At 37.0% G+C, this 15,245-nt stretch overlaps 1 protein-coding gene across 1 annotated transcript; it reads right to left on the bottom strand.

Annotated features, from left to right (window-relative positions):
- Positions 1–3,504: 3,504 nt before the first annotated feature.
- On the bottom strand, positions 3,505–6,696 carry LOC120206392 (eukaryotic translation initiation factor 3 subunit L-like). Its single transcript, XM_039206059.1, has 8 exons — positions 6,247–6,696; positions 6,010–6,168; positions 5,566–5,897; positions 5,108–5,447; positions 4,392–4,540; positions 4,208–4,301; positions 3,941–4,012; positions 3,505–3,689 (listed from the first exon to the last, which is right to left on the bottom strand). The coding sequence occupies exons 1-8, from the start codon at positions 6,616–6,618 to the stop codon at positions 3,645–3,647; spliced, it is 1,563 nt and encodes a 520-aa protein (XP_039061990.1). The 5' UTR covers positions 6,619–6,696; the 3' UTR covers positions 3,505–3,644.
- Positions 6,697–15,245: the final 8,549 nt, after the last annotated feature.

Genomic DNA, 15,245 nt, shown 5'->3' with positions numbered 1-15,245 from the left:
GACCCAATTTAGGGTTTCCTCTCACTAGCTCAATAGTCACGCCACCTTTTCAACTTCTCAGTCGTCGAGCCGTTCAAGCCGAGATGTCCCACTGCCGTCGCCGTCCTTCCCTTCACCAAAAGTGACCAGTTTCTATCAAGAATCCATCCACAATGATAGAAATCAAATATCACACCAAGTCAGAACAAATCTAAACAAATATTATCCTAGAAGCTAGGATATTATTACCCTACCCGAAGAGTTCAATCAACCATCACCAATCAGAGGAGAAGCATAAAAAAAAGAAGACAGAGGAGATAAGGGGAGGGGGGTAGAGGAGAGCATTGGGGGGTTTTGGAGAAAAGAGAGAGAAACCGAGATGGGAGTTTCTAGAACAAAAAGAAAAAAAAGGAGAGAGCTTCAGGTAGGGGGCCACGAACCAGAAAAAAAAATGAAAGAGGAGAAAAAAAATCGAGAGATTTGGGGGAAATAAAAAACAAAAAAAGAAAGCAAATAGAGAGAGAAATACAGAGAGTGGAGAGGAACCGAAGGGTTCTTCGTAGATTCACAGTGTTTGAGCCCTTTTTTGGGGAAACTAACCCCGGATTCATGACCAGGGCGTTGAGGCGCTTCAGTTGGTACCCTTCTTTATCCGCTCCAGCGACGATGGCCGATCAATGGTGGCCGGTACGGTGGAACCCCACCAGAATCTAGGCTTTGGTTGAAGCTGGAGAGAATTTTATCTCTCTTTCTTTTACTCTCTCTTCTCTCTCGTGGGAGATGGAAGCAAATGGTCGGTTTGGGGGTTAAAAGGGCCATTTATACCTTGAACGAAACGGTGCCATTTCAACAGGGGCCTTCTGCATATTTTCAGCGTGTGGGGTAACTACACTTTAGGTCCCTATCTCTTTGTAATATCATTCTTGAGCCATCTAATGAAGTTTCACTTTATTTGATTTTGAGCACTCATATTTCATTATTTACTTTATAGTCTTGCTATTATATGTCATTTTATTTTTTTATTAAGTTTGGACTTTGGGCATTGTATTTTTAATAGTTTCATATTAGTCACCGATTTAATGTATGGTGTTCTTTATGTTGTTTGAATTTGGCCACTATAGTTGTAAATCTATTATATTAGTCATTGTTTTAGCATTTCGGTTTAAATACTTTTTGATCCTCCATGTTTCTGTAATATCTTATTTTAGTCCCTAAATATAATTTATGCCTACTTGAATTTGAGATTTGAATTATTTTGTTTTTTATTTTGGTCACCATACGTTTGTCATTTGTTTTTGGGATTGTTGATTTGTGTTGGCTAGTTCTTAGTTTGATGCATTTCAGTCTTGTTATGTTATATTAATATATTTGGTTTAATATTTGATTAGGGTTATTGATCTATGATTTATTTCGTTTAGGTCCTTGTTTTTATTAATTAAATTATTAATGTTTATAATCTGGTTTTTAAACTTGTTTAACTTTTGCTTTAGTCCAATAAATATTTTGTAAGATAAATGTTTTGTTTGTTCTATAGGTCTTATATTTTAATATGAGTTCATTATGTTCATTAAGTGGTTTCAAGTTAAATTTCGTGGGTACTATATGTTTAGGTTTCTTTGTTTATCCTTGTATGGCTTAATCTTTATTTATTTGGTTCATTTCGGTCTTATTATTTTTATTCAAATGCTTTATTAATATACTGTATTTATTTGTACCATGTGTAATTAAATATACTTAATTTTGTTTGATGTAAATATTTATTACGCATATTTTTATTGATATTTATTTCCATTATGTTTCTTTATCTAGTATATGTTATTCGAATATTTCAATAACGCAAATTTGTAGAACGGGCGTGGAAAATATCACTTGATCGAATATTTCAATAAATCTATTTTCTTTTACTAATTAATTTGTTTTAATAATGCAATATGTGCTATTTTTAATTCACTGTTTATTTCCTTTTATTTGAAAGCAAATGTCAATTTCATTTATATTCGATTCACATATTTATCAATGAGGGAATATTCTTTACTAATGAGAAATAAACGAGTTAGCTTTCCCGATGGAGGATTGTTAATCTCAAGATTTCTTTTCAAGTTAAAGAATTTTTCCTAATAATATAAGTCATCCGAAACAAATTAATTATATTTCAATAAATGGATCTTACTTTAAGTATCTATTCGATTTATAATTTCCATCATTACGACAATGTGTAAACGCACAGTACCAATTTTGGGCGTTGTGGGGTGTTAATTCTTCCCCACACGTAACCGACTCCCGAACCCATTTTAAACAAATCTTTGGTAAACGCAGACCACTTTTGTCTTTAAAAACGATTTTTTTTAAATTATTTTAAAAGATTTTTTAGGTATTCGATTTACCTAAACCAAAGGTCAATGGTGACTCTATCCAATTTAATTCAAATTAATTTCAAATCACCTAATTTTTTCAATTAAAGTCATAATCATTTTTTAAAATAATATTTAATTGTTTTACCTAAAAATGATTATGGCACAGTTTTACAATTTGTTGTCAAAAGACGGAATGGATCTGATGAACTAAGTTATAAGAAGAAAAAATCTGTTAAGTGTACACGAAATTGTAGTTATACTTTCAGAAATGATTTGTCTTTCCCTCAGCTTGTGTCTATGATAAGGTTTCAGCAGTATAAGCAGTATGGTGTTTTTCTTCGTTTTTTCGGTAGAAATGAGATCTCTGGTCACAAACTACCATTGTTTACAACAGTATCGTTGAATTACTTCCCATCATCATTAAACAGAGTCTAAAATAACAAATATGTTCACATTGGCTTGTATGGAGGGATTCATTTTGCATTATTGAACTTGTATGTGCCATTGATAAATACCTGGTTATATTATCATCAGCAATTAGGGTTGCACAGAAGTCAGATTTCAATCCGATCCGGTTTTTTCCCATAGAAAAAAAACCGGTTTATAAAATAACCGATTCGGTTTCTAACCGATTTGGAGGGCCGAATATCCTAACCGGTATAACCGGTTTCGATTTTAAAAAAACCAGTTTTTTTAAAAAACCGATTATAAAAAAACCGATTTTAATATTATTAAAATTACCGGTCTAGGTTTCTTTTAAAAACCGAATATTAACGGCTAATTTTTTAAACCCATACCGGTTTTTTTATCTGATAAAAACTGGTTTTTTAACCGATTTTTTTCAAACCGATTTTTTATCCGGTAAAAAAACCGGTCTAGGTTTTTTTTCCAAACCGGTTAAAATAACCGGTTTAAAAAAATCCGATCCGGTTAAAAAAACCGGTTTTTCCCAAATCCGGTTTCGGATATTTTTTTCGCAAAATCGGATATTCGGATTTTATATACACCCCTACCAGCGATACAAAATTAAAAGCACGCGGAGAGCAATAATTCAAACACCAGGATAAAACCCTTTCGAAGTCTCTCACAGGGATCTCGTAAAGGAATTAAATTATTTGTATCTTTTAGCTTAAATACCGCAGGCATGTGAAAGAAAAACTACAAGAGATCGGATGCTAACAAAATTCCATTAAAATAACAAGGGAATAAAAATGCCATATAAATAGCATAAATTTCTGCCGAGAAGTGAAATAAAAGTAAAACATAGAAGAAAACTATGCCAAGCCTGTGCAAGACATGTTGGAGGCCACTCTATTCCAGCTTTATCCGATCCATATCAGTTACCACTCCTTCAAGCTGCAGTAGAAAGTTGAAATACACAAATGAATCTCAATTAGTGCACATGCAAGCATTATATATATATATATTCAAGCACTGCGGTGGAAATTTTTTTCCACAAGCAGGGTTTTAACGTTGCCATGCGTCCAATCTAAGTTCAGGTTAGCTTTCAGATTTAGAGTTCCAGCTCGTGGGAAAAAGTTCCACCGCCAGTGCATGAAATAATAACCCATACATATTTATTAATAATTATGATATATATAGCATACCTTAACAATCTGTCGCAGGAAGTAATCACCATATCTTTTAACTGGCTTGGATTCGACAACATGAATCATATCCTGCATCAAAACAAATCAAAACATTACCTGTTATACTGAAGAATAGTGAATTTCTTTCTAACCTCCAAAGACCAAATAAAAGACTAACATAATATTATCCAAAACCATAGATTAGCTAGCTTCATATTAATCTATATATTGTTTTACAAGAGCATGTGGATAAAAAATCGCCAGCACGCTAAAAATTTAACCTACATCATCAATGTAGAAGTCCAAATCAGCATTAGAGGTGATCTTTCCATCAGAATCAACAGCATGAGTTTTGTGCTTGTACGTAAACAAGATACTCCTATAAGACATGACGCAAGGTCAGCATACAATAAATGAAGCAAATATTGAAATAAAAACACGGGAGAAGAATATAAAAAGAATTGTCAACCTCAGAGTGGGCTCATCCACTTCCATGTAATTTGCAAGCTTCCCAAGAGATATAGTTGAATACACTTTGAGAAATGTCCTGACACTTGATAATAACTGTTGCTGTTTCACTTCATATAGAAACAGCTTCAACTGAAGTCTGTAGGCATCCTGCGTGTAAATAAATGGAAGTAGGTAAAACACACAAAATATATAATAAAAGAAATACAGGCCAAGGTAAGAAGACCAAACTTAACAACATGCCAAATGGCCTTTTTTACTTCCTTTCCCCAACGATAAATAAGTCAAGGAAGATATTGCATTGTCTAGGAGACATAGGGACAGAGATCCATCAAATGAAGGTGCATAAATTGCTGGACCAGAGACTGATTGTGGAAAAATAACCATCTACTAACACATAATAAATCAACATTAATTAGGCCTAAGCTATACATCCACATTACTGTGAATCTAAAACATGAAATTGCAGATACATTCTTTTCATTACTTAGGGTGCAAAACCTCAGTTCAAAGTATTAATTTTTTGTTTAGAAGGCAACTATTAACAATAAAAGAAATATGAAAAAGCCTCACTACGGCAAGTTTATATAATCATGTATGTTGGATAGCTAAAGGATTTCGGATGTAAATAATGAAAGGAACACGCACAAATGATTTCATTAATGTACTTCCACCAAAATCATTCTTAAAATTGTCTAGAAAAGATAAAACTGTGACCTGGTTGTAATTTACAAGTGGCTCCTCAAAGCTAGGAGCTGAAGGTGTAATGAACTTAGGACATGCATATGAGAAGAGCTCATCATAGATGGCAAAAGCTTCGTCATCATATCTTTGCATCCTAGCCATCTTTTCACCATACTTCTCTCGCAATTGAGAGTTCACAGTCTCCTCAACAAGTTTTGCTTGGGGACACAGTGAAAGACAAATTGCCAGCAAGGCATACATCTGTTCATTCTTTTTCAGTATTTGTTCATACTGTGGAGATTTCTGATGATATTGCTTTGTCTTGTAAATATACAAGAGAATCTTATTGAATTCACGAATAGCCTCCACATACCTATAATTAAGATTATATATATTGTTATCAAGCTAAGTTAAAAAAGAACTACAATTGAATAAAGCTTTTATAAAGGAAGAAAACATTTACGCCATTAACAAGTAAAACAAAAGCATACCTCCGCATCATAAGATTGGCAAAACCATAGTGATAAATGGTAGCAATATGACTTCCTACAACACTGGTGTAAACACCTTGTTGACTAATGTCAATAGGAAGCAGGCACTTCAGTCCCGTTTGGTAATCACCCAGAAGACAATGAACTCGTAACAAACCCACCATACTAAAGTATCCCAACACTTTCAAGACGTTGCTTCCACCACTGTAATCATACCCATCATTAGCAGTAAATTGTTCACCACCCTCCTTCTCCTGCTCCAATATCTGAATAATATTTGACTTCTCCACAAATGCTTGCAAGTAATTGAGCACCCCATACACATTCCATGCCTACAAGGGGAAAATAACTTAAAATATCCACATAGATAACAAATAATAATAGCAATAACTACTATAAAAACTACGCTTTCATATCTACTATGCTCGTGGAAAATTGAACTACCTGGTCAAATTGGCGGAGAAGAGCAATTTCTTGCTCAGTTTTGTTCTTCATTTTAGCCCTGTATTGGCAGAAACTTTGGAATTGGTATACAAATTCATCCACCATGTCCCATAGCCATTGATTTGGTAACTGCATGTTAACTACCCTATGCAATACCACCTAAACGAAAACCAAAGCACAAATAAATCAATCCACGACACAACATCATAGATACTGACGCAAATTAAAAGTAATTACCTGAAAGAGGCTACAATAATTATCCCAAGAATCAATCCTCTGCTTAAGAGTGGGGGATAGGCGAGCATAGAGGTGGCGAAACCACATCTCACGGTAAAGGAGGCAAAATACTTGGTCGTTATCTACGTAATGGGCAACGGCATCGACGGAGGGCCAAGGAGTGTCTTTAAAGAGACGATCGGAGAGCGTTTGGAACGAGATATCGTACATCTGGTGAATTTCGTACACATTTTTCTCACGAATGTGACGGTAAAGGTGGACGACGAACGACTTAACGGAGTCGGGTACAAAGTTCGGGTCGTAGCCAAGGTCTTGACGGTTCACATCGTCGTAGGTGCCTGGAGCCTCCTCGTAATCGTAGTTGGCTGCCATCGTTGCAGAAGATAGTATCTGAGGGCCTCGGAAATAGATTTGGGAAGAGAGTATGGATTGTCGACTGTGAACGACAGTAAAAAGAAGAAAGAGATTAGGGTTTAATGAAGAAAGAATGTTTTGGGATTTTGGGCTTTCAATTTTGCTTTATAGAGTGGCCCAATCTTTCTCGATTTAAAAGAAGCTTTTCTACTCTATATGTATCAGAAATATTTAATTTATTTTTAATAAAATCTTTCTCGAATTAAAAGAACCTTATTGTTGAATGTTTTACCATGTTGAAGTTAAAAATCTTTTCAGAATTCATATCTTAGATCAGTAGTGTACTTCTCTCTATCAGGACTCACAAATCTTGCTTATCCAAATTTAGGTCGCTCAGATATTGAAATTCATTTAATAATAGTTTATTTGAAGCTTTTGATGATATGTTTTCAGTAGTTTGAGTTTATTAAAAATATTTATTCACAAATCTACCCCAATTTGTACTTTGAATTTTAATTAGGTCATTTAACTGTTAACTTCGACCGTTAATAGTTTAATGGACTGTTTCGTTAATTGAAGATGTCGTAACCGTCTTTCGGTTGGGCCCCGGAATTGGGCTTCGACTTGGATGAATTGAGTTAGAGTCGCCACCGACCACTTTAAAACGAATTTAGGTGGGTCGGACACCATCTTACCTGATCTGCGTTGTACCAGAGACGTGTCGGGTTCGGGAGTCGGTTACGATCAAGGAAGGATTAGCACCCTTGAATAGCCCTTTCGGTACCAATTAATTTGCCGGTTGTCTTGATTGCGAAGAATTAAAAATTTAAATTAAAATTTAAATTACTCGATTCGAATTGCTTACCTTTGATCGGTTGAAAATTTATCCACAAAGTCAAAAATGTTAGTAAAAAATAAATAAAAATAAAAATAATAAATAAATGTTAATAAATAAAAAAAACAAATGGAAACGAAAAAAAGTTCAAATATATATATATATATATATATAAAAATAAAAATAAAAAGTCAAAGAAAGAGAATAAATAAATAAAGATTAAAGAGAACAAAAAAAATGAGTTTAAAAAAAGTAAGAGCAAAAGTAGAATAAATGAAAACAAAGGATAAATGAAAATAAAAAGGATCAAATCGAATGAGCTTGAAACCTATGGACTGAAATGAATTTTAAAAGTGAACTGCAATATAAAAAAAATAAACAAAATTAGGGGGGTTAATTCACAAAATATAAAAAATGTAAAAGGTGACCAATTTGAATGAATTGAGAATCCAGAGACGAAATTACAAGTGATGACCAGATTGTAATGCGATTTAAACTACCAGGGACCGCGGGGAGAATTAAAAAATCTCCTAATTGCACATAGACCCCTGATATATATATATACGAAAACGCTCTTCTCCCCTTCATATCTCCCATTTCTGATTTTCCTCTCTCTCTCCTCAACGAGAGAACAATCTGTTCTCTCGCTACATCCTCTCAATTCTCTGAACCAAGCCCCATATCACGGCCATGCACTCCGCCGTTCGCCGCCGCTCCGGCCACCGACTCCGGTGGCCAGAAAAAAATCTAAATAACCTCAAAACGCTCCCCTCGTCTCCGTAGAACCAAAACCGTAGCCCAAATCACCAAGACCCCTATAGATCGGCGTAGATCTAGGAAAATAACCTCGACTTTTTACCTTCTCCGACGACCGTTCGCTTTTCCGATGGTTTCTTCGGTTGATGCTTCAGTTTTTATGCTTCTTGTGTGTGTGGCTTTTGTTTTGGTACTGTTGATAGCTGTTGTGGCTCTAGATGATGTGTATTGTGGTGTGGGTATTTTTTTTGCTGTTGTCTCTGTCGATTTGGGTACCGTTGTGTAGTGTGATGGTTGTAGTTCTTCGTGTACTCGGTTGTGGTCTGTTGTTTCTCGATGTACTATCCTCGATACTTGATGGGTTCCCCCTGACACCGTTCTCCTCTGGTATTTATATAGCCCGTTGGGAGGCTGTTTCCGGTGATTTTTGGGACGATCCCGGATATTTCGGGGTTATGGGTTCGTGGTTGACCGGCTATCCTGGGATGGGTCAGTCCCGGGATCCCGGACGGCCGTTCTGGTATTGGCTGTTGGCCACGCGTGTCCCCTTGACTCCCCCATGCGACGCATTGACTGGCATCATTTCAGGGTTTTCTAAACCCTAAACCTGGACGGGCTGGGTCAGGCTCAAATCTGACTGAACCAGACTAGTGGATCCTTTGCTGGATTGATTATTGGACATGAACAATAAAAATAAAATTGATAAAAATAATAATAATACTAAAATAAAAAATGACAATTATAATAATAAAAAATATTTTTCAAAAACCTATATAATATATATTTTCAAAAATATTTTAAAATTATATATTATATATATTTTTTAAAAATATTTTCAAACTTATAGTTTCAAAAATGTTTTGAAATTATATGTTATATGTTTTCAAAAATGACTTCAAAAACTATATAATATATATGTTTTCAAAAATGTTTTCAAAAACTATATATTATATATTTTCAAAATGTTTTTTTTAAAAAAAAAACATATATTATATAGTTTTCAAAATGATTTCAAACTATATAATATATATATATATAAATAATAAAAAAGATGGACGAAAATTAGTGTCTACAGCTGCCCCTCTTTGTCATTTTTCGAGTAACGAAAAATAGGACAAAGTTAAAAAGACAAAAATTTTCGTTCGGTGGAGAAGAATAACTCCCTGTTGAATTAAGATGTGGATGGCTCCTCCGTCACGAAGTCGAGTCCACCTTGAAATTATATGGGATTGAATCCGTAGTTCGGAATTGGAATGTGAACGTGGCTTCTCGCTGCCGAATTGTAGTCAACTTCGGTCTTCTTTTCAGTTTAAAGACATTGGTTAAAATTCGACTGGAAAGTAGTTCCTTGACTCTACCATGTGTTTGATAGGCCCTCGAGCTGAATGAAACCGAACTCGAAAGGTCTTCGTTGACATATAGCTTTTCTCGACTTAAGCTATGATGCCGAAAAAACAGTTTCCTGTCACTAAGGCATGGTTAACCAGATCTTCTTCTCGACTTGAAAACCTTGATTACAGCCGGACAGTAGTGTGATTGAGGTATCATCGAGCTGAATAGAGTCGAACTCGATAATTTTATTGACAAATAGTCCTTCTTGACTTAAGTTGTGCTACAAATGATATGCCTTGGAGCTGAGCGTAGTCAAACTCGAAGGTTTTTAGCATATAGCCCTTCTCGACTTAAGCTATGCTGCAAATGATGTGCCTTGGAGTTGAGCGTAGTCGAACTCAAAGGTCTTTTGTTGGCAGACAACCCTTCTAGACTTAAGTTGTGCTGCAAATGACATGCCTTGGAGCTGAGCGTAGTCGAACTCGAAGGTCTTTGGTTGGCAGATAACCCTTCTCGACTTAAGTTATGCTGCAAATGATGTGCCCTCGAAGCTGAGTGTAATCGAACTCGGGGGTCTTTGGCAGATAGCCCTTCTTGACTTAAGCTATTCTGCAAATGATGTACCTTGGAGCTGAGCGTAGTCGAACTCAAAGGTCTTTGCTAACAGATAACCCTTCTAGCCTTGAGTTATTCTGTAAATGTTATGCCCTTGAAGCTGAGTGTAATCGAACTTAAGGGTCTTTGGCAGATAGCTCTTCTCGACTTAAGCTATACTGCAAATGATGTGCCGTTGAGCTGAGCGTAGTCGAACTCGAAGGTCTTTTGGTCATAGATAACCCTTCTAGCCTTGAGTTATGCTGTAAATGTTATGCCCTTGAAGCTGAATGTAATCGAACTTAAGGGTCTTTGGCAGATAGCTCTTCTCGACTTAAGCTATACTGCAAATGATGTGCCTTGGAGCTGAGCGTAGTCGAACTCGAAGGTCTTGGTGGGCAGATAGCCCTTCTGGCCTTGAGCTAAGCTGCAAATAGTTTGTTTAAAAATGGCTTCCCTTTACGGGTCGAAAACGGTCATGATTCTTCAGGTGGTCTGGGAAAACCTACTGATAAATTCTGACAGCCGGATATCTTCCGTCGTGGAATTGAAATCTGGCTTGAAAGTGTTAACTGAAAACATGTTGCTCATTGTTGAGTTGAGCTGAACTGAATTTGATCTGAATTGGTTCTCGAACCCATCTGAAATTGGTTCTGAGATCTGTAGTTATGCAAAGTCGGTTGAGGTGTAGCTTCTTGCTGCTGAGTTACACCAACGTTCTTTAAAGGTGCTTGCAAGTCGAGTAACCTTCATCCTGAAGTCGAAGCTTGACTCTGAAAGCTGCAAAATTATGTATGCTAAAATGATGAATGTGATGCACCTAAGTATGTCTAAGATGCATGCAACATGAATAAATTATGTGTTATTTCTTGGATGGAGTCTCGTGCTTTGCCTGCCAATCTGGTCCATGGAATCGATCGTGCCCCATTTGCTTCTCGAGCTTGGGCTTTACAGACATTTCATATCTGAGATTGTTCTGTTTGAAAACGTTTTTCTCCTTTTTCTTGTTTCAGGAGAGAGAAATGATAAAAATGTTGTAAAGAATTGTTCGCAATTGAATCAAATTGCAAATGTGAGTTCAAAAAATATCAAAGGAATCAAGAGCTCTTTTAATGCTTTCAGAGTTACAAATCTTTGACAAATGTTCAAAGGGACGAGTCGGCTTTAGGTTGGCCTCCTTTCTAAAAAAAATGTCATTTTTTAAATATCGCAACATGCTTTGGCACTTTAATTGGGTGCGGACAAAATGACGCAGCTAGCATGATCAATTACTAGACCTTTTATCTCAGTCCTCTGAAATCTTTCATTTGTTCAAGCTTTGTAGGCTCTTCCAACAAAGGCAGTGCAAAAAATATCGGTCTAAAAATGAAATTCTAGAGTGCTTGTGTGTAGTCAACTATAACAGGTGTTCCTTAACTCCCTTAGTCCAACATTACCGAAAATTTCTTTTTTAGATAAATTTCATTTACTTGTCATTATCTGGCTAGCTGAATCCATAAAGCCGGGGCATTTAACCAATTGCTTTAGAGGGACAGCTTAATATTATAATCACTCTTATCAAGTTAACTGAAGGGTTCATCTCATCACAGCGTCTTCGGCCTGACAAGAGCAGTGGAGCAAACACCGAATTGCCAAGTGTCCGAGCAATGTCATGGTTTGAACGTAATCTACTCATAAGGCCAGGGCTTTCAAGTTTCATCTATAACCAATTGCCTTAGTGGAATAGCTCAGCTTTACAGATTTAATTTCTTAAGATTGTCAAGAAGAACCTGTTATAGCCTAGGTATTTGTTGAAGGTCAAAAATTTCACTTTTAGAGTTCAATTTTCAAGCAACTGACCTAAACTAGATTCACTTACTCGACTATTCCATCTGTGAAGATCATTATCATCACTGAACGTCTTAAATAAAAAGTATAGTAATCGTCATATGCAAACGATGCCCCATGTTGTTCGCACCTTATGAAAGGAAAAGGTTATATTGGTTAATTGCAAGAGTAGGGTACGATGTTTGAGGGTATATTCTGGGTAAGGTCAAAGTTCTTGTTACTTCGTCAAAGATCTGTAACTTTGAACCATTTACAGAGTTTCTTAATTCAGATGATATTCAAAGAATTGCAAATTTGCAAATATGATCTATTGCTTAACATCTTTTAAAGTAACATAAATTTGATTAAAATGTCTTTACAAAAACTTGAGAAAAAATGGAAGAAAAACAAAGTCAAACAGAATGCCTCAAATGATGAAATGATATTCCTCACTTGGATGCCCCCAAGTTGTTGAAGTCGATCCAGTTCTGGTTACGCATCTTTTGTACAACCCTCTTGAATGCGTAATAGTTCTCAATTGTGTGCCCTGGGACTCCGCCGTGATATTCACAATATGCATTCTCGTCATACCACTTGGGGTATGGGGGCTTCATGGGTTCTACTGGATATGGTGACACCACATGGGTGTCAAGAAGTTGCTGGTAAAGCTCTTTGTAGGTCATGGGAATAGGGTCGAAATGTTCCCTTTCCCTCCTGGAATCTTGTTTAGAAGTACCTAACGGTACAGCCGTAGTTGATTTTGGGCTGGAGATTGTAACACCTTTGCTGGAGTGTTTGATGTTGTTAACCTCTCCATCCCTCTCCCTCATAGGAGGCTTCTTACTGGCTTCCCCATCCTTAATCTTGCCTTGCTTTATGGCTGACTCAATCATTTCTCCGGCCATGACCAAGTCTGAAAAGCTTCCTGATGTGATCGCAACCAGGTGCCCGAAGTATGGAGCCTTCAGGGTCTGCACGAAGAGCTTTCAGGTTTCCTTTTCATCTAACGGTGGATGAACTTGCACAGCCAAATCCCTCCATTTTTGTGCGTACTGCCTGAAACTCTCGTTATGCTTCTTTTCCATGCTTTGTAGCATAACTCGATCTGGCCTTATGTCATTGATATGCTTGTATTGTTCCAGAAATGACTTGGCCAGGTCCTTCCAGGTCTTGATATTTGATCGGCTTAGCTGGTTGTACCACCGAATGGCTGATCCCGACAGACTATCCTGAAAGCAGTGGATCAGGAGTTGGTCGTTTCCTCCATATCCTGTCATCTTTCGGCAGAACATGGTGATGTGAGCGGATGGACAACTGCTTCCGTCAAACTTCTCGAACTCCGGGGACTTAAATTTCGGGGGAAGAACCAAGTCCGGGACTAGACTAAGTTCCGCTGCATCGATTTCATGGTAGTCACGGTCTCCTTTGACTATATTCATTTGGTCCTCCAATTGTTTGATTTTTTCCTCCATCTTCCTCGCTTTTTCCTCTTCGTCTAAATCCGGTACATGGTAATAACCCGGATTGTTCTTAGGGTTAAATACAGAGGACGAGGGCTTTGCTTTTGCAGCAGATGAGTCCCCTCGAAGTTCTGGTAAGATTTCAGGTGAGATAACCACTTGTGGGGTAGGTTGTATAGTTACCCCTTCCGATGAACCTGCCCTAGGCACACTGGTCTGTTGTAGGCCAATTAACTTGGCAACGATCTGATCAACCAAGGACTCTTGGTTCTTTGTGATTGTTTCTAGAGTATTTCGACTGTTCTGGTTTATCTTGTCTTCTAGCTCTTTCTGTAGTTTTAACATATTCTCTTCGATTTGTGTAATTCTGGCTTCCATCCTCTTCTTCTTCAAACGAGTGTTATGCGAATGGGGTATGTCCAATGCTTGAGGCGGTGTATCCAGTATTTGCTCCCCCTTTGAGATATGTTTATGTTAGAAAATAAAATAAAAAATGCAAAATGTCCTAATATATGATGCATGAAATGTCCGAGGCATTGATCCAAAAAATGTGACTGTTACTCTGAATAACCCTTATTGGTGACAAAAGTGTTACGTCTGAAGAGACAAAAACTTTTTTGATGGCACAAATCCTGCACAGCTTCTGACCAGTTGACTCGTCTTTTTCACTGGTTGAATATCTTGTAGAACTATTCCGGCTCCTTTGGCTAAACTTGTGTAGGTGATGGGTTGCTTACCCCAAAAGGGGTCTCGAAGGACTGCATCTCCAGCTTTCACTCTATGTCGAGCTTGTTTTTAATGAAAATGCCATTGGAGCGAGAGAAACTATCCAAAGCTTGCTTCTTGAATTCATCAGCAATGGTATCCAGCTCCAGCTATCGTTTTGCCATTGTCGTCTTTGAAGTGAATCCTAAGATCAGTGGTCTTCATCTTGCCCCTGCAACTTCTGCCAGTCAGTTCTTCAAAGATGGACTTTCATTGTGCTTGATGTAGAGCCGGTTCATTAAGTCCTTTATAATAATGATATACTCTTCAATTGCGGGCACCATGTCCTCTGGATTGAAGGTGACACATAGTCGCCTTGTAGACTGTCCTCTGCATTTTCATCTCTTGTATTACAACCCTTTTGTCCATTAATGCTGATTATTCATGTTTAACAAACACATTTTTGGTGGATCAACACCTCGTTTTAAATGATGCGAATGATGAAAACAGAATAAAAGAAAACAAAAAATAAAAAGAGTTAGTGAGGTAAATCAAAACAATAATAAAAATGAAAAAAATCCTACCCCACATGATATCTACCCCACATGCTTTAATTCTTACCCGGACATGATCTCTATCCCGCATGCTAATTTCAAACAAATCCTAACCGCATATTTGTCTAGTTCGCATGCTTTGAGCAGAAAATAAAGTAGGAAATCAAACAGCCTAAGGTTTAGAATGAGGTTTTGGGGTGGGCTCTAATTCCCTGCACTCTCCCGGTTTAGGTTCTAAAAAAAGGTACTCGAGTTCTCCTTGCCGGTGCCCCCTTGGGCTTACCAGACCCTTAGTCCTAAGCCTATTACAAGCTCATATGGACTAAGTTAAACTCGAGAGGACACATTCCCTTATGCCCGCACGGTGAATAAATTCACACGAAGACATAAGGTATATGAATCCCGAAGGCTACTTGCTAGGCATATGCGGTGAATAAATTCACACGAATGCGTCGCTTTCACCCTCACTTAAAATGGGTTCGGAGCTCGGGTTTAGAGCTAGAGATGGAAACTTTTAAAAAATCTGAAACCATTGAAAAAAAAATGTCAGTACAACTATTTATTTGAAAAATAATCAAAGGTAAATAATTAGAATCAAATAAA

The sequence above is a fragment of the Hibiscus syriacus genome, unplaced genomic scaffold, assembly GCF_006381635.1.
Source record: "Hibiscus syriacus cultivar Baekdansim isolate YM2019G1 unplaced genomic scaffold, ASM638163v2 tig00013738_pilon, whole genome shotgun sequence".
Lineage (NCBI taxonomy): Eukaryota > Viridiplantae > Streptophyta > Magnoliopsida > Malvales > Malvaceae > Hibiscus > Hibiscus syriacus.
Note: the sequence above shows the minus strand (reverse complement) of the source record. Positions and strands in the feature narration are given on the sequence as shown.